The sequence below is a fragment of the Mytilus californianus genome, unplaced genomic scaffold, assembly GCF_021869535.1.
Source record: "Mytilus californianus isolate M0D057914Y unplaced genomic scaffold, xbMytCali1.0.p SCAF_4, whole genome shotgun sequence".
NCBI classification, from domain to species: Eukaryota; Metazoa; Mollusca; class Bivalvia; order Mytilida; family Mytilidae; genus Mytilus; species Mytilus californianus.
In genome coordinates this window covers 84,514,767-84,534,993 of record NW_026262690.1, presented here as the reverse complement: position 1 = coordinate 84,534,993, position 20,227 = coordinate 84,514,767, and the positions used below count along the sequence as shown (strand labels likewise).

Below are 20,227 nucleotides of genomic sequence, written 5' to 3'. Positions count from 1 at the left end.
CCAAAATATTTTTCGCCTCGCTCCGCTTATGCTTGCACTTTATTTTAGGCCAGCTACGCCCCTGATCCGAGCAGTTTGGATTGAAAATGAATATAATATGCAAGTGCGATTTTTGTTTATTTCTACAAATAATGTAAAATAAAATGTCTATTTAGGATTATGTGGTTGTGATCAAGTTTGATAATTTCTATTTTGAAAAAAGACAGAAGCGGACACAATACTGAAAATGGGATTGTGATACAAACTTCCATTTCTTTTCTAATTTCCAAGTTTGACACTTATATAGAATAATTAAATCATCTATAGTCTTGCAGGGGAAAGGAGACATCCGATACCAAATTAGGAGACATTAAAAAACCATGAGTGGAAGAAAAGCAGACAGTTTCATGTTACAAAAAATAACTGACAATACCACATGACCAAATAGAAAAACGACAAAAAGGCGAATGTCATCCCAAAAAATGTTCTGATTATTGCTTCGAACGCGTCAACGTCCGGATTCATTTGTATCGCGGGGTTATACGGGATGTGTATGTGCCTGTTACAAGTAAAACTACACAGTATACAAAACACGACACACACAAAAATAGTATTCTTAGCAGCACGACCCTACCAAAAACAAGGGGTGCTGCAGAAGGATAAGCAGATCCTGCTGCACTTATGGCACCCGTCGTGTTGCTCGATGCATGAAACACTTCATAAACATGTACGCCGAATTAGATGAAGTCACAATCAAAGACAAGAGGACGAGATTGTGGCTACGTCAATTGGAACATATCTGTGCCGAAATCTTTGGCACAGATGTTCCATAACGGTCAACCAAATCTTGATGGCGACATTAAAACATTCGTAGGCAAAGACTTCATCTCTATACCCTTAGGTACCCCTGGTTCTGAGCTTGCAGCACTGAATTATCTATTAATGCAATTTTTGTGTTTTTCATATACAATCTTTGTAAGAGGGGCTTGGACACAGGATCTGTATTTTTTTTAATAAGATTGTCACGTAAAGATATGCAAATGGTTTATTTTTATTCTCTTTTTGATATTATCATCAAGTTGAGGTCTACACGATTAATTAAAAATTAGAGATACGAATACGGCCGGGTTCGATCGATTATTGCCAGCAGAAGCAAATTATCGGTATACATTTCAAGAATGTATTTCATTGAACATGTAGGAAATAAAAAATTCGGTTTTGGTTGATCTGAAGTTAGTCAGCATATACTACTTGAACGAAATTGTGTTGGAAGGATAGTTTAAGGGGAAATCGGGAAGTAGATGAACTAAAAGGAGCAAAGCTTTCAGCGGCTTAATTGTCGTATGTGTTCGGGTTTTTTGTCTGTCTGTCTGTCTGTCTTGTTTGTTTGTTATTGGGCTTTTGGGTTATCTTTTTGTTCTGGCGTTATATCAGAGACATATACTATAGCGTTGTATCAGAGAATATACTATACATGTATCTGGTTGTATTGTTTGTTGACTTGTCTTGTCTTTTTGTTTTTATTATGATCCCCATAAAAAATATCTGGAGCAAATAGTCGTCGCTTTGTTCGTCGATCTGTCTCCTCGAAATAATTGCTATGCGGGTGAAATCTTGAGTTTTCATTGCTTGATTAAAACGAAACTTATCTTTTGTTAATTCCACCCACGTCATTTTGACTCTGGTTGATACTAGTAGTTGTTTCATTGGCAATCATACCACATCTCCTTATTCTATCCACATTTATAACAATGGAAGCAAGTCATATTACAGGATTATCATGATTTCTCTGATGGAAGATATAGAAAGACCGTTAGGAAGAAGTCTTTTGGTCGTGTTTTGGGTCAATATTCAAGATCGCCATTATCAAAAAATATCTATTTTTAAACAAATACTTTCCGGGTGAAATCTTGTCCTGCTTATTTGGAATGAAACCTCTACCAATAGAGAATTTTTTTAATCGGTTTCCAGACAATAACTTCGAGTTTCTTTTGTTCATTGTCATATAGTCAAAAGAGAAACTGTCGGTTTTAATGTCAAAGGTCAAGGTCACAGCAGCTAATCATAGAAAAAATATATAGAAATACGAGTTGCAATTCGTTGTTTCTGTGTAATTTCTTGAGCATAACAAGTGGCAGATAGCAGGAACACCGCCTAGTAGCAGTATAGTAGGAAAAGGACAAAACTTCTTGATTTTGAGGGGAATAGGTAAAAGGTTGAGGTCACAGATGCCAAAATAGACAACTATACATTGATTGAATTTTTTTTAAATCTTGGGTTATGGATAAAAACACTCAACTGTGGCTTTTTATAACTAGGTGAATGAATGTATGTTGGGAATACAGCAGCCTTCATAAAGAAAAACTCGTCACTATGACCTACCATTTACACTTAGTTGACTTTTTAAGTTTTATTGCTAGATTCAAATCTCCAACACTAAGTTACATACAGCTTGATGAGAAGATGTTTCTATGGCAGTATAAAAGTGAATATCAAAACTAGGTCATTTTGACCTACATATTTATGCTTCATTGACTTATGTTAGGAAACATGTGACCACATATATCACAAAACTTAAGTGTAGGCATAAAAGAAAACACAACAACCTTTATTGCGCAATATTTAGTTTAACAACAAATTTCATTTCTCAGTTATTTAGTGATCACAATGAAGTTAAATCCCACTTATTTTTTGATTTACATATAAGGTTTTTCCATCCAATCTATTGTGCTGAACATCCATGAAATATATGCCACTGGACATTAAGAAACAATAATCAATTAAGCCAAATTGATGTCAAAGTTTAGCTTGCCATTGAATCAGATGAATTGCAAGTTCCCATTAGTGGAAAACCTATTTTGACTATTAATATATTTATTTATACCTTGTTTTTTTTGCTAATTATATCAGTATTATAGAGTTAAGTGTTTTTTTTAACTGAGTTGTATTGTATATTCTTGTATGAACATTTTATTTTTATGTTATCAAGATAAAAAAAAAAGAGCACAAGCTGCATAAGAGCCTGAATCACTCACCTGGTATACTTATACCATTTTATATTTATTTTCTTGCTTTTATTGCAGTCAGTTGTGTTTGCTTATTGGTATTTCTTATTTAGAGGTATTTTTGTAGATTTTTTTACTATTTACAATTTAAAAGGCAATAACTTTACTATGATGTAAATTGAAAATTTAGACCATGTTGACTTTTTTGTAGATCTTTTGTTCTGCTGAACATTTTTGCTTCTTGCTGTTACTCTCTATCTTTTATAGTTTCTGAAAAAAACAAGAGTGCACACGCTGAAATGTCTCGCCTTCTTTACTAATCATTGATATTATGTTGATAGTCCTAAATATAAAGCTTTCTTACAACTGTCACATAAACTTAACATTAACCAAGAAAACTAAACATTGACCAATGAACCATGGAAATGAGGTCAATGTCAGATGAACCATGCCAGGCAGGCATGTACAGCTAACAATTCTTCCATACAACAAATATAGTTGACCTATTGCTTATAGTTTAAGAAAAACAGACCAAAACACAAAAACTTAACACTGAGCAATGAACTGTGAAAATGAGGTCAAGGTCAAATAAAAACTGCGCGACTGACATAAAGACCATAAAATATTTCCATACACCAAATATAGTTGACCTATTGCATATAGTATTAGAAAAAAAGACCAAAACTCAAAATCTTAACTTTGACCACTGAACCATGAAAATGAGGTCAAGGTCAAATGACACCTGCCAGCTAGACATGTACACCTTACAATCATTCCATACACCAAATATAGTTGACCTATTGCTTAAAGTGTAAGAAAAACAGACCAAAACACAAAAACGTAACATAAGCAATGAACCATGAAAATGAGGTCAAGGTCAAATAAAATCTGCCAGACTGACATGTACATCATTAAATATTTCCATACACCAAATATAGTTGACCTACTGCATACAGTATTAGGAAAACAGACCAAAACACAATAAAATGCTCCGCAGGGCGCAGCTTGATATGACCGCAGAGGTCGAACCCTGAACAGTTGGGGCAAGTATGGACACAACATTCAAGCTTGATACAGCTCTGAATTTGGATTGTGATTAAATATTTGGCACAGCATAGGTTTCTGACACAGAATGAATGTGGTCTAAGAACTTTAAAATTTTCAATTGGACATTCACCTATTATGGTCCAATATCCAAAATCTAAATGCATGGTTAGATTCAGCATATCAAAGAACCCCAAGAATTCAATTTTTGATGAAATCAAACAAAGTTTAATTTTGGACCCTTTTGACCTCAATGTGGACAAAGTTGATAATGGGGCCCAAAAATCAAAAATCTAAATACATGGTTAGATTCAGCATATCAAAGAACCCCATATATTCAATTTTTGTTGAAATCAAACAAAGTTTAATTTTGGACCCCGATTTGGACCAACTTGAAAACTGGGCCCATAATCAAAAATCTAAATACATGTTTAGATTCAGCATATCAAAGAACCCTAAGAATTCAATTTTTGTTAAAATCAAACTAAGTTTAATTTTGGACCCTTTGGACCTTAATGTAGACCAATTTGAAAACGGAACCAAAAATTAAGAATCTAAATACACTGGTTAGATTCGGCATATCAAAGAACCCCAATAATTCAATTTTTGATGAAATCAAACAAAGTTTAATTTTGGACCCTTTGGACCTAAATGTGGACCAATTTAAAAACGGGGCCCAAAATCCAAAAACTTAATACACGGTTAGAATCAGCATATTAAAGAACCCCAAGAATTCAAGAATAAAACCCCATTGAAATTGGTCAAGAAATAAGCAATTTATACGAAGTATCTTCTTTTGCACAATACTGTGCAATTGAATATTTCTTGCTATTGCGCAATACTGTACAATTGACAATTTCTTGCTATTGCGCAATATTGTGCTATTGGATATTTCTTGCTATTGCACAATACTGTGCAATTGAAGATTTCTTGCTATTGCGCAATACTGTGCAATTGAAGATTTCTTGCTATTGTGCAATACTGTGCAATTGAAAATTTCTTGCTATTGCACAATACTTATTATATAATAATTTACACATCCTGTTTGGTGTGTATCTCCTACCATATCATTATTATTTGCTTTTAAATATAAAACAGAAATAACCAACTTAAAATGGAAAATTTTAAAAGAAAAAAAAAAGGAAAAAAAGAAAAAAAAGGAAAAAAAAAAAATCCCCCCCCCCCCCCAAATTTGTTGAACCCCCTTATGATTCATCACCCCAAACTCAATCCCAGCCTTCCCTTTGTGGTATGGTACCTTGCAGTACAGTTTCAGAGAGATCCATACACTTGAACACAAGTTATTGTCTGGAAACTAGAAAAATGCTTATTTTTGGCCCCTTATTCCTAAATGTTTTGGGCAATTACCCCCAAACTCAATTCCAGCTTTCCCTTTGTGATATGGAACCTTGTAGTACAATTTCAGAAAGATCCATACACTTAAACACAAGTTATTATCATGAAACTAGAAAAATGCTTGTTTTTTGCCCCTTTTTGGCCCCTAATTCCTAATATTTTGAGGCAATTACCCCCAAAATCAATCCCAGCATTCCCTATGTGATATGGAACCTTGTGGTACAATGTCAGAGAGATCCATACACTAACACACAAGTTATGTCTGGAAGTTACAAAAATGCTTATTTTTGGCCCCTTTTTGGCCCCTAATTCCTTAACTGTTGGTACCATAACCCCCAAAATCAATCCCAACCTTCCTTTGTGGTATTGAACCTTATGGTAAAATTTCATAGAGATCCATTCACTTAAACTAAAGTTAGAGTGCGAAAACCAATGTGTCTTCGGACGACGCCGGATGACGACGACGACGCCAACGTCATACCAATATACGACCGCAAATATTTTTTGCGGTCGTATAAAAACTTAACATTTAACAATGAACCTTGAAAATGAGGTCAAGGTCAAATAAAACATGCCAGACTGACATGTACATCGTAAAATATTTCCATACACTAAATATAGTTGACCTACTGCATACAGTATTAGAAAAACAAACCAAAACGCAAAAAACTTAACATTGAGCAATGAACCGTGAAAATGAGGTCAAGGTCAAATAAAACTTGCCAGACTGATATGAACATCGTACAATATTTCCATACACCAAATACAGTTGACCTATTGCATACAGTATTAGAAAAACAGACCAAAACACAAAAACTAAACTATGACCACTGAACCATGAAAATGAGGTCAAGGTCAGATGACACCTGCCAGTTAGACATGTACCCCTTACTATCATTACATACACCAAATATAGTAGACCTATTGCTTATAGTATCTCAGATATGGACTTGATCACGAAAACTTAACCTTGTTCACTGATCCATGAAATGAGGTCGAGGTCAAGTGAAAACTATCTGACGGGCATAAGGACCTTGCAAGGTACGCACATACCAAATATAGTTATCCTATTACTTATAATAAGAGAGAATTTAACATTCCAAAAAATCTGAACTTTTTTTTCAAGTAGTCGCTGAACCATGAAAATGAGGTCAAGGACATTGGACATGTGACTGACGGAAACTTCGTAACATGAGGCATCTATATACAAAGTATGAAGCATCCAGGTCTTCCATCTTCTAAAATATAAAGCTTTTAAGAAGTTAGCTAACGCCGCCGCCGTAGCCGCTGGATCACTATCCCTATATCGAGCTTTCTGCGACAAAAGTCGCAGGCTCGACAATAAAAATGAATGGCCATTAAGGAGTCAGTTGACAATTTTTTGGTTTTGCTGACTAATTGTAGATCTTATTGTGCTCAACACCTTTGCTTGATACATGTTCTTTGTAAATCTTTTGGTTTCTGCATAAATGGGGGAAAATCATCTTTGAAGGACAATGATTCCTAAAAGGGGTCAATTGATGCTTTCAGATGCTTAACTTTTGTACTATCTAGTTTCTCATTATCTATTATGGTTTATGCAAAAAATGCAAAAAATGGGTTAAATTGGTTCAAGGGCAATAATTCTTAAAAGGGGTCAATTGACGATCTAGGCAAAGTTGCTTATTTGTAGATCTTGTACTGGTAATTTTTACCTGTTAAAGTTTTTCTCTATCTATAATACATTTCTGGGGGCAATAACTCCATAATGGGTTGTCAGAATTTTCTGAAAATTCAATATGATATAGAAATTGACCTGCTGATCATTTTTATTTGTGACACTTCTGCTCTTACTGATTAGTTTTTGAAATAAAAAGCAAAAACTTTGAAATTTGATAAAAATTCACATTTTAGGGGCAACACAAGTCATGTTCTCCAAAATAGGTTATCCAATTATTCTAAAAATCTAGACATATAAGCCAAAAACTCCATTTTACCCCTATGTTCTATTTCTAAGCAACAGCGACCATGTTTGTTTAAGGATCAAATCCCAGGATACAATTTTGAAACTAAAATCCCTAAGGAACATTCAGGTAATGTTTGGTAACATTTGTAACAGATGTTTCAGAGAAGATTTTTGAAAAAGTAAAAGACAACAGACAACAAAAATGGATGCCAATTGATGGCAAAAACATCATATGGCCTTTTAGAACAAGTGAGCTAAAAATATGGCAAGTAGAGTCCAAAGACGAGTTTGACTCCAACCTGTCACATGTGCCTGTCCCAAATCTGGATTCCTGTTGTGGTAGTCTTCAGTTATAAAAAAATGTTTTTGTGATTTGGGGAATTTGGTGATGATGGCAGATCACTAATATTCTCTGTTACTGTGACTTGACTGCTACTGTTGCTCTCCACCTATTGCAATTTATTCAAAATTCTGACCAAATTGCAATTTGTTTTATAAAACCAACTGGTTAGAAATTTGAACAAACTGCTGTAGAAAACTACAGTCAAGTCGTGAAAGTGCAAGTGATAATATAAAGCATACTTACAATCCTATAAGACTTTAATTCCACTTCAATGTTACTATGAAAAATCAGTCGAACAGTTGTATTGAAATTTTATTGTTATTGTTATGCTAAAGGTGATAGGTAGTAATTTTGAATTGCTATAAAAATGTCCAAACTAAGCTTTCATACAATTTTTCTTTCAAAAAGTCTTCCATATTCATAAGAAACAGACATCATTTGAATTAAAACATTTTATATTCAGTAAAATATGTGTGAAATTACAATACTTTGTTAGGTAGTTTACATGGGAGATAATCAATTTTTCTTTCGAAAAGTCTTCTATATTCAAAAGAATAATGTTTTAGGTTATCTCCCATGGAAACTTATTAACAACGTATTGTAATTTCACATATATTCTACTGAATGTAAGATGTTTTAATTCAAATGATGTCTGATTCTTATGAATATAGAAGACTTTTCGAAAGAAAAATTGTACGAAAGCTTAGTTTTTATATTTTTATAGCAATTCAAAATTACTACCTATCACCTTTAGCATGACAATAACAATAAAAGAAGTAGGATCGATAAGGCTCAAAAATGGCCCTCTTTTTTAGCAAAAATTTCAAATTAGGATTTATTGACCAATATCACAATGAATCGTAGCTAATACAACGACTAGATAGGAAATAAGCTTTTTTGTTGAAAATTTACGTTCCTGCGTTTTATTCATGACGTCATCAAACATTTTGATTTTCCACGAAAAAAATCATTGAAAATGGGTAAATTTCCATTGATTATTGGACAGGAAACATAGAGCGCATACGTCGACAAAAAAGATCTTTTAAAATAATGTTTGTAAAGACATTTTACATGTCTAACTTGAATATTTAGTTTGTCGATGCCTGCGCTCTATGTTTCCTGGTCTTAAATTTGGTTGAAATCTGGCCAATTTTGTCAAATTTCGCCAAAATCTCTTATCTTGACCTATTTGGGATGTAAAAATCAACTCTTGAGAAGAAAACTTTGACACAAATAGTTCTATTTAACTTTCTCACATGTCTTTAAGCCAACTTATCTTGTAACATTGAACTTTATAATCGGGGCCCTTACCGAACTTACTCCTTTCTATACAAACTGTTCGACTGATTTTTCATAATAACATTGAAGTGTAATTGAAGTCTAATAGGATTTTAAGTATGCTTTATATTATCACCGTGCACTTTCACGACTTGACTCTGGTTTTCTACAGCAGTTTGTTCAAATTTCTGACCAGTTGAACAGTTTGGTTTTATAAAACAAATTGCAATTTGGTCAGAATTTTGAATAAATTGCAATAGGTGGTGAGCAACACTAACAGTCAAGTCACAGTAAATTCAGTCACAACTTTTCTAGACTCATGGTAAATTAGAGCTTAAAAAGCTGTATACTAGACACTTCAGTTGATAAAGACGTAATGTTGACCTCTAGAAGTCATTTGGTGTTTGTATCATTGGGCTGCTGTTCCATTAATGTACACCCTCCATATCTTTTAGGTGAGATTAAATTCAAAACTTTATAAGAAAGAGATGTCTTCTAATATGTTTTTTTCAGTATCTTGTTAAAGCTTATGACATGAAAATATCACATGGCAACATTATCTAAAGCAACACAGCTTATATTGCATAGTCTACAAATTTGTAACTCTTTGATATGTTTTTTAGGCTTCTAGGGTTAGAACATGTAATCTTTATGTTTCAGTCTGAATAAAGACATGTCAGCTCCATGTTTTAAGGATATGAAGGATTCTGTTATCTTAGATAACAAGACTTTATCATAAAGCTAATCAGATATTATCCTTTAATGACAGCATCACGGAAGATGATATATCTGCTAAAATATTGTCTCTATTTTCCCTTGTTATCTGTAATAAAAATAATAGATACATGTTGTTATGTTGGATAAAAAAAATTCTGATTAAAATCTTACAATTTTTGTGCATTAATTTAATACATCTGCTGTCATGCTTAATAAGTGTGCATATGACATTGTAACAATTTAATTAACACTTATGCAAAAAAGTTGCATTCTATATTTATTTTAAATTTATCTATTTCTGTTGATATACTTGAATGAATACATTGCAACCAGAAATATAAGGGAGACAATTCATGATATCTTTTTCCATTTATACTTTTTTAAGGTATGCAAGTATTTGGAAAGCATCTTTTGAATTTCAACACTCATGTTCAATGTATTTAATATTTCCTTAAAATTCATTGAAAAAAATCTGTTTAGGAGAAATAATTTGTTTTTCAAAAGAATGAAATACCTGGTTCAACATTGTGTCTTTCCCTTGCAGAAATAAATCCTGGCAACTTTTATATATCAGGATATCTCAAGATAATCTTGGGAAATCCTGAAAAGATCCTGTTGGGTATATTCTGCTGCAATGCCATGAACTACTCACATATATACAATATTATTATGATTTAAATTGTACATAAACTAAACTAGAGATGAAATTCCACATACTTTATATTTAATTAATGAAGAGTGAAACATTATGTCTCAAAAATAAAACTTACTGTAAAAACATGTGCATCTGGTCTTCCTCTAACCTCCTCTACCAGCTGCAGTGGTCTCCCTTTTGGTACAGGAATTGTCGCTATGACAGTTAAACATTTTGTATCCAAGATATGTTTGACATGTCTGATAAAACTCTGACTAAATAATTCCATTTTTCCAATCTCATCTATGATAATGACTCTGTTCTGTTTATCCTGTGAACAATAAAATATTATTTTTTGAAATATGGATGGTGTAATAATATAATAGGACTATAACAAATGGACAAGTTTCTATTTGGTTCAACAATGATTGATTGATTGTTGGTTGCTTAACGTCCAGTGGCAAATATGTTCAAATAATGTACAGTGGCACACATTTCCTTCCAATTAATTTTTTTTTCATAGCCACATACTTGTCCTGATAATGCATGACATATTTGGTACTGGATGTCTGAGACTACTATTAATATTGTGTAATACAGGGTTATCATTAGGGCAAGTCCATGAGTCAAAAACTCATGTAAATCTGTCTGGACTCATATTTTTCAAAACTGGTGAGTCCAAAGATGCATCAAGATTGTAAAATGTTGTATCAACTGAGCACACATCATCATTTTAAAGCAAAAGTTTAAAAATAATCTAAATTTTATGTCATTTCCTTGCTCTATTTTGTCATGGAGACTGAAATAAAGAATTATATAGCAATAAAATGTCTTTTTCTCACTGTTGGACTCACCATGACCAAAAATGACAAGTCCCTAGCTGGATTCACCTTCAAAAATCCTTAGTGAGAATCCTGGTAATAGCAGTCTCAGTGGATGTTAATCAATTAATCAATCATATCCACATTTGCATTTTCTTAAATACCTTAACTTGCAGTGTAGGTAAGGCTGTGTTTTCAAAAGACTGTAAACAAACATTGTACTTTCCAACAGTGTATTGTCTGCCACTTGGTATATCACTGTGGAAATAAGAAGAGGATTTAGATAATTAGTACTTTGTTTATTGAATTGTAGAAGTAACATTTTTACTTCAACGGTACTAGAGAACACATCATTAGCAAGACTTTATTTTTACTTTCTGATCTATGTTTTAAACTAAAGGCACTAAAGAGCCTGTGTTGCTCACCTTGGTCTATGTGCATTTTCAACAAAGGACACTCTCCAACATTGTAGACGAGAAAAGAATTCATGACAAAAGTCTCTGTTTTGTTGATCTTGTATTGCCGATCATTTTGTCTGTTTAGTTTCTCTCTATCTTCTTTAGTTTTTCCTCAAAACACAAAAGAGGGTAAAAGAAAATCCTCATTTAAGGGCAATCACTCTTATAAAGAGTGACAGTCTACTAACTATATTGGAATAATTTGACTTGTTAGTAGATCTTGCTTTGCTCATCATTATTGTGATTTAAAGTGTCTATTTATTTCTTTAAAAATTTTTATCATATAAGGAAAAACACAAAAAAATTGGTAAAAATCGTCATAAATGGGCAATAACTCCATTAAGGAGTCATCGGACGATTTCCTCCATATTGTCTTAATTGTAGATCTTGTCTTGCTGATCATTTTTGCTTATTTAAGTTTCAATCTATCTATTATAATTTTTAAGATATAAGGCAAAACACCAAAAAAAATGATAAAAAATAATCATCAAAGGGCAATAACTCTAATAAGGAGTCGACTGACGATTTCAACCATGTGAACTTATTTGTAGAACTTGTCTTGCTGATCATTTTTGATCTATTATAGTTTTAAAGATATTAAAATAGGCAAAAATTAAATCCAAGGAGCCTGTGTCGCTCACCTGATATTTTTGTTTACAATTGATGCATGAAATAATGCAACCATTATACTTCTGCTTTAGTTTCAGAGATATAAGCCAAAAACTGCATTTTACCAATATGTTCTATTTTTAGCTATGTCAGCCATGTTGGTTGGCAGGCGGGGTCATCAGACACATTTTTTAAACTTGATACCCTAATGATGATCAGGCCAAGTTTGGTTAAATTTGTCTCGGTAGTTTCAGAGTAGATTTTTGTAAAATATTACAAAAATGTACGATAAATTGTAAAAAATTTACTTTAAAGGGCAATAACTCCTTAAGGGGTCAATTGACAATTTTGGTCATTTGACTTTTTTGTAGATCTTACTTTGCTGAACATTATTGCTGTTTACAATTTATCTCTATCTATAATAATATTCAAGATACCCAGTCAGATTTGCTCTCAATGCTTTAGTTTCAGAGATATAAGCCAAAAACTGCATTTTACCCCTATGTTCTATTTTTAGCCATATCGGCCATGTTGGTTGGCAAGCATGGTCATTGGACACATTTTGTAAACTAGATGCCCTAATGATGATTGTGGCCAAGTTTGGTTGAATTTGTCTATGTAGTTTCAGAGAAGAAGGTTTTTGTAAAAGATTACAAAATTTACAAAAAATTGTTAAAAATTGACTATAAAGGGCAATAACTCCTTAAGAGGTCAATTGACAATTTTGGTCATGATGACTTTTTTGTAGATCTTACTTTGCTGAACATTATTGCTGTTTACATTTTATCTCTATCTATAATAATATTCAAGATAATAACCAACAAGAGGCTGTCAGAGTGACAGCAAACCGGATTTTCCTGTAGAGGTCGAACCCTAAACAGTTGAGCAAGTATGGACACTACATTTAAGCTTAAAACAGCTCTGAATTTGGATTGTGATTGAATATTTGACACAGCATAGGTTTGGGACACAAAATGAATGTGGTTTAAGAACTGAAATACTTGAAATTGGACATTTAAATACCTATTATGGTCCAATATCAAAAATCTAAGTACATATTAGAATCAGCATATCAAAGAACCCCAAGAATTCAATTTTTGATGAAATCAGACAAAAGTTTAATCTAAGACCCTTTGGACCTCAATGTGGACCAATTTGATAAAGGAGCCCACAATCCAAAATCTCTCAATACATGGTTAGATTCAGCATTTCAAAGAACCCCATAAATTCATTTTTTGTTGAATCAAACAAAGTTTAATTTTGGACCCTGATTTGGACCAACTTGAAAACTGGGCCCAAAAATCTAATATTTAAATACAGGTTTAGATTCAGGATTTGAAAGAACCCTATATATATTTTATTTATGTTGAAATGAAACACAGGTTAATTTTATCCATATTTTCTGTGCAAAGGGAAATAACTCAAACTGGATAAATAGTTCTCTAAAATAAGATATGATGCAATTTTTCAAATTATAATCAATAATATAATAACAACCAGTTATGACTAAGTTCTCTAAAATTAGATATGATTTAATACTCAAACATTGCTAGAATCAGCATATCAAAGAACCAAAGAATTCAATTTTTGATGAAATTAATCAAAAGTGTAATTTAGGACCCTTTGGACCTCAATGTGGTATTATCTTATTAATAATGAAAAGAAATACAGGTTTAGATTAAGCATTTCAAAGAACCCTATATATATTCAATTTATGTTGAAATCAAACACAGTTTAATTTTGGACCGACTTGAAAACTGGGCCCAAAATCAGAAATCCAAATATGTTTATTAATAGACAATAAAAGCTTAGTTTTTAAAGGAGTTTACTTCATCAAAAAAAAAATATATATAGCATTCAGAAATTTATTTTTCACAGAATAACAAACAAACTTGCCACAAAATTCTACAAACAATTTACCAAAGAAAAGAAGAAAAAAATCCATAATTTTATTTATCATTAATACAATGTCATTTCAAAATCTATAAAACTTATCAGTAACAAGAAATAATTGTAACAGAATGCTGTTACGAAGTCTCCCAAACAAAGCTCCAATAATTCGTCATTCCCATTGTCGCTTGACATTGGGCAATGTCCAGTACAAATTGGTTTATGATATGCATTAGTGACACCTATGGATTGACCCTGTATGTCATTCAAATCTTCTTGAAATTACGAACAGGAATTTATATGGTTTAGGGGTGGAGATCTCAACCGTTTACAAGTTCTCAAAGGGGGGGTGATCCCCAGGGGACTCTCCCTTTATTTCATATGATTTGTTTTTTTGTCCTGTACAAGAATATATATGGTTTAGGGGTAGGGATCTTGACCGTTTACAAGTTCTTAAACAGGAGGCGGTGGGGTTGACCCCAGGGGACTCGCCTTATATTTCATTTGATTTGTTTTATGGTCCCATACAAGAATATATATATATGGTTTCCGCATGGGGATCTTGACCGTTTACAAGTTTTCAAAAAGAAGGGGGGTGGGGATTACCCCAGAGGATTTCCCCTTAATTTCATTTGATTTGTTTTATTGTCCCATTCAAGAATATATATGGTTTAGGGGTGGGGATCTAGCCCGTTTACAAGTTATCAAAAAGAAGGGGGGTGGGGATGACCCCAGGGGACTCACATTTTATTTTTTATTTGATTTGTTTTATTGTCCCATACAAGAATATATATAGTTTCAGGGTGTGGATCTTGACCGTTTACAAGTTTTCAAAAAGAAAGGGGGTGGGGGTGACCCCCATGGACTTCCCCTATATTTAATTTGATTTGTGTTATTATCCCATACAAGAATATATATGGTTTAGGGGTGGGGATCTCGACCATTTACATGTTCTTTAACAGGAGGGGGTGGGGGTGACCCCAGGGGACTCGCCTTGTATTTCATTTGATTTGTTTGATTGTCCCATACAAGAATATATATGGTTTTGGGGTGGAGATTTTTACCGTTTACAAGTTTTCAAAAAAAAGGGGGGTGGGGGTGACCCCATGGACTTCCCCTATATTTCATTTGATTTGCATTATTGACCCGTACAAGAATATATATGGTTTAGGGGTGGGGATCTCGACCGTTTACAAGTTCTCAAACAGGAGGGGGTGGGGGTGACCATAGGGGACTCACCTTTTATTTCATTTGATTTGTTTTGTTGTCACATTCAAGAATATATATGGTTTCAGGGTTGGGATCTTGATTGTTTACAAGTTTTCAAAAAGTAGGGGGGTTGGGGTGAACCTAGGGACTCCCCAAATATTTCATTTGATTTGTTTTATTGTCCCATACAAGAATATATATGGTTTAGGGGTGGGGATCTCAACTGTTTACAAGATAAAAGCACATTCTCAAATTGAAAGGGGGTGGGGGTAAGAATATATATGGTTTAGGGAGACTTAATTATCTACAAAATGTCTAATAATGAACAGTAAATTTCAAATTTCATTTATACAGTCCTACTAGTAAATTTCAAACTTTATATATACAGTCCTACAGATCTTATCAGGAAACAGAAATTTTTCAAAAAAATCTGTCACTCCAATGATATTATATGCTAAGATATAACCCAGATCTAATTAATAATTAATAATGTAATTAACTTCAAAATGTCTAATAATATAGCTTATAATCATTACCACTTAGGAAATAGATAATTTTCAAATAAATCTGTCACTCCAATTTTTATTGTGAGATAAGACATTATGCTTAGTCATAAACAAGAGTGCACACGCTGAAATGTCTCGCCTTCTTTACTAATCATTGATATTATGTTGATAGTCCTAAATATAAAGCTTTATTACAACTGTCACATAAACTTAACATTAACCAAGTAAACTAAACATTGACCAATGAACCATGAAAATGAGGTCAAGGTCAGATGAACCATGCTAGGCAGGCATGTACAGCTAACAATTCTTCCATACAACAAATATAGTTGACCTATTGTTTATAGTTTAAGAAAAACAGACCAAAACACAAAAACTTAACACTGAGCAATGAACCTTGAAAATGAGGTCAAGGTCAAATAAAACCTGCGTGACTGACATATAGATCATAAAATATTTCCATACACCAAATATAGTTGAACTATTGCATATAGTATTAGAAAAAAAGACCAAAACTCAAAAACTTAACTTTGACCACTGAACCATGAAAATGAGGTCAAGGTCAGATGACACCTGCCAGCTAGACATGTACACCTTACAATCATTCCATACACCGAATATACTACACCTATTGCTTATAGTACCTGAGATATGGACTTGACCACCAAAACTTAACCTTGTTCACTGATCCATGAAATGAGGTTGAGGTCAAGTGAAAACTGTCTGACAGGCATGAGGACCTTGCAAGGTATGCACATAACAAATATAGTTATCCTATTACTTATAATAAGAGAGAATTTAACATTACAAAAAATCTTAACTTTTTTTTCAAGTAGTCACTGAACCATGAAAATGAGGTCAAGGACATTGGACATGTGACTGACGGAAACTTCGTAACATGAGGCATCCATATACAAAGTATGAAGCATCCAGATCTTCCACCATCTAAAATATAAAGCTTTTAAGAAGTTAGCTAACGCCGCCGCCACCGGATCACTATCCCTATGTCGAGCTTTCTGCGACAAAAGTCGCAGGCTCGACAAAAAGATAACAAGAGTAAAATATTTGAAAATTCCACTTTTGGATATTAAAAATGGCGATAACTCACAAAGGAGATATACTAATATCTTGAAAATTGAACTAGACCTTTATTAAGTCCCAAGAAACAACATATTTAAATTTGAAAAAAATTTGTTAAAGCGTTTTCATGTTATTGGGCTGACACTGTTAGGCAGCCGCCCGCCGTACATCACCATTTTAATAACCGATATTTCCTTAAAAAATCCGGTTAAATACTGCGAAATTTCCTTAAAATTACTAATTCAGGGGCAGCAACACCACAATGGGTTGTTGGAAAATTTCAGGGCAGATAGATCTAAACCTGATGAACATTTTACCCGTCAGATTACTCTAAATGCTTTAGTTTCAGAGATATAAGCCAACAACTGCATTTTACCCCTATGTTCTATTTTTAGCCATGGCGGCCATGTTGGTTGGCAGGTAGGGTCGTCGGACATATTTTTTAAACTAGATATCCCAATGATGATTGTGGCCAAGTTTGGTTAAATTTGGCCCAGTAGTTTCAGTGGAGAATATTTTTGTAAAAGTTAACAGATGACGACGGACGCCAAGTGATGAGAAAAGCTCACTTTGCCCTTTTGGGCCAGGTGAGCTAAAAAGGTAAAATTTGTCATTTAAGGGCAATAACTCCTATAAGAATTCGTCTGACAGTTTTGACTTATGTGAACAATTGGTAGAGCTTAACATTCTAAACATTTTAGCTCATTTCATATTTTGTCTATTTATAACGGTTTTCAAAATAATAGACAAATTTTGCATTTTACCCAATGTGCTATTTTTAGCCATGTTGGAACTTAATTACTTTTTTGTTCAATAAACAACACTAAGTTGATTATTACTGTTGTACAAGTGTACATTATTAATTTATTCTTAATTTGAATCAACAATCTTTTGGCATATTTTTTTTTGCTGATGTAAAAAACATCAATAGCATTTTTTGTAAAAACATAATTAATTCAGGTATCATTTGCTTCCATAAACTATCATTCAATATGTACAGTGTCACATAAAGTTATTAGTCACAATTTCACACATAGATCCTAACTGAATATGCTGTTAAGAAGCTTTACAGATGCCAGAAGCTGACTAGGAAATGCTTATCCTTCTGGAGCACCAGAGTTCAACTCCAGTTTTGGTGGTGTTCATGTAGCTCAATAGTGTTTTGTGGACCTTTGTCTGTGTGTCTTTTTTTGTTGAAAATGTCTATCCATCTTAGACATACAAGATTTTTGCTCATTGGTATCTTCTTTTTGTTCATTAGGGAACATGTGTTATAACATCCCCCCCCCCCCCCCCCCCCCCCTCCTTCTGATTTTCCTCAGAAGTAACCATGTTTACCACACTGTCTGATTTTCCTAGTATTAAACTTCTAATATTCTTACCTACTAGGCTGTACTGTTGCTAAAGGAGCCTGCTCACCATCCAGTGTTATAACACTAAAACCTGTCCTTTGTCCCCGTTCCCTGACTTCCTGGGTATAAAACCCCTGCACATTAACTGACTTAGTCTTTAAAACTTTACATATTTCTTTGATAAGTGTTGTTTTCCCTACACCTACAAATTGAATGGCATTGTTGTTATCATAATACCAGTAAGTGAATAAACATGCTTTGCTTATTGTGTGTTTTTTTTTTTGCTGTGCATGTACTGATTTTGTGTCATGGATTGATACCCCATATCCTTTGTTTTTCTATGATAAAAAGATATCAGACTTTCTTAATATGAAAAATAATAAGTGGCATATGTTACCTGTGAAGAAGAGTTGATCGATTGCTTAATGTCCAGTGGCAAATATTTCATGCATTTTCAGGATGAAAGGAGAGTATAAAGTCTGCAATAGTGGATACGAGTTATAGTATGGATGTTTTCAAATATGTCAAAAAATATATTTCTGGGAGTATATTACATTAAATTCCATAAGTTTTTATTGGTTGGAAAAATGTGATCCTTTCATTGTGAAAGCTGATTAATGACCTACTAACATTTCTACGTCTTATTATATTTATACTGCATATAAAATTGTAATTTATACAAAATTTTGACAGTTCTCAGACACATGACAGCTAATAAAATATATCCTTAATCAATAAATACTGAACCAAGTATTTGAAATATATTAGTGTAACTTGACTATAAGAGTTTCTCTCCATGCACCTATAATTGATGTTCATTCAAAATTCTGACCCAATTGTAATTTGTTTTATCAATTCAAAACTGTTTAACTGGTCAGAAATTATATCAACCTGTTCTAGGAAAGCCACAGTCTAGTTATTTGACCAGTTGTACAGTTTGATTTGATGCTTAGCAACAGTCAAGTCACAGTTATGAATCACACACACATTTGCATTTATAATAGTACCTGGCACACCAGTTAGTAAAATAACTCTTGCTGTGTTAGTTGCCATTTATTCATTTCTTCACCATGTTCACTCTAAAAGTATAAATTATAATATAAGGTCACACAAATGTCATTTGAGGAGTAATATTATTTCTACATAATCAAAACTTGTTTGCTGGATTGATTGCACTAATAAAAAAGAAATTCATGTACTTTATATTTTTACATAACTTATGAAAAATCTATGTAAACTGCATTGTAATCAAATAATCATATTTTTTTTTAATTTAAAGTGTGCAGCCACTTCCAGTCTAAAAAAAATCTGATGCCTCTTATAAAGGGAGTGCCACACTTTCAGGACGTTAAGAAATCTTGGAAATGCAACAACTCTTTGAGGAGTCTGGTGCTGTAGGCCAAAGTTTTGTCCGTATCCAATATACAGTATACCCACATTTTCCAGCGGCAGTCATAATTTCCCTGACATTCATCCCGGATGGCCTCTATTCCAGGACCTGCCAATTGTATTTCCTGAACATGCTTGAAATATTTGCCACTGGACGTTAAGCAACCAATCATGGTATATGTAAAAAAAATCTTAATTTCTAAGCTGTCTTCATATAAATTTATAGCACTTTTTCACAAATGTGCAGAACACAGCCTTGGATAAGGGATTTTAAAACATAAGCAAATAACAGATGAAAAAAGGGGGGCTAGCCCAATCCCGTGACAGTTGTTTGCAGAAAAGTCCGTGAATATTTTAGATATTATCAAACAGGGTCTAAAACAAGAAAGGCGGAATACATCTTTTTTCAACATTATTGAATATACATCATCTGACATCATTACAGTTTGTATTCACAACTGAAGTTCTGAACCAATATTTTAGGAGTTCGTGTTTGTATGTTATTGCCTCTAGGGATATTGATAAACCAAAATTACTTAGTTAATTTAAATATTACTACAACATGAATTTTTTGTATTATTTTAAACGCTTAGGCGACACCGTAAAGTTAAA

General features: G+C 33.2%; 2 protein-coding genes across 3 annotated transcripts in view; both read right to left on the bottom strand.

Moving 5' to 3' along the window:
* The window catches only part of LOC127738764 (synaptosomal-associated protein 25-like), a 102,913-nt gene that overhangs the window by 23,027 nt on the left and 59,659 nt on the right, over positions 1 to 20,227 (bottom strand). The gene's annotated exons all lie outside the window — the stretch shown is intronic.
* Positions 9,692 to 20,133, bottom strand: LOC127738766 (cancer-related nucleoside-triphosphatase homolog). 2 transcript variants are annotated; one of them, XM_052250134.1, is made up of 6 exons: positions 20,059 to 20,133; positions 19,234 to 19,305; positions 18,257 to 18,428; positions 11,287 to 11,380; positions 10,438 to 10,632; positions 9,692 to 9,773 (listed from the first exon to the last, which is right to left on the bottom strand). In XM_052250134.1, exons 2-6 carry the CDS (start codon positions 19,277 to 19,279, stop codon positions 9,696 to 9,698), a joined length of 585 nt encoding a protein of 194 aa, XP_052106094.1. In that variant the 5' UTR covers positions 19,280 to 19,305; positions 20,059 to 20,133; the 3' UTR covers positions 9,692 to 9,695. The 2 variants fall into 2 exon arrangements, with proteins under 2 accessions (XP_052106094.1, XP_052106095.1); XM_052250135.1 differs by lacking the exon at positions 20,059 to 20,133 and adding an exon at positions 19,664 to 19,729.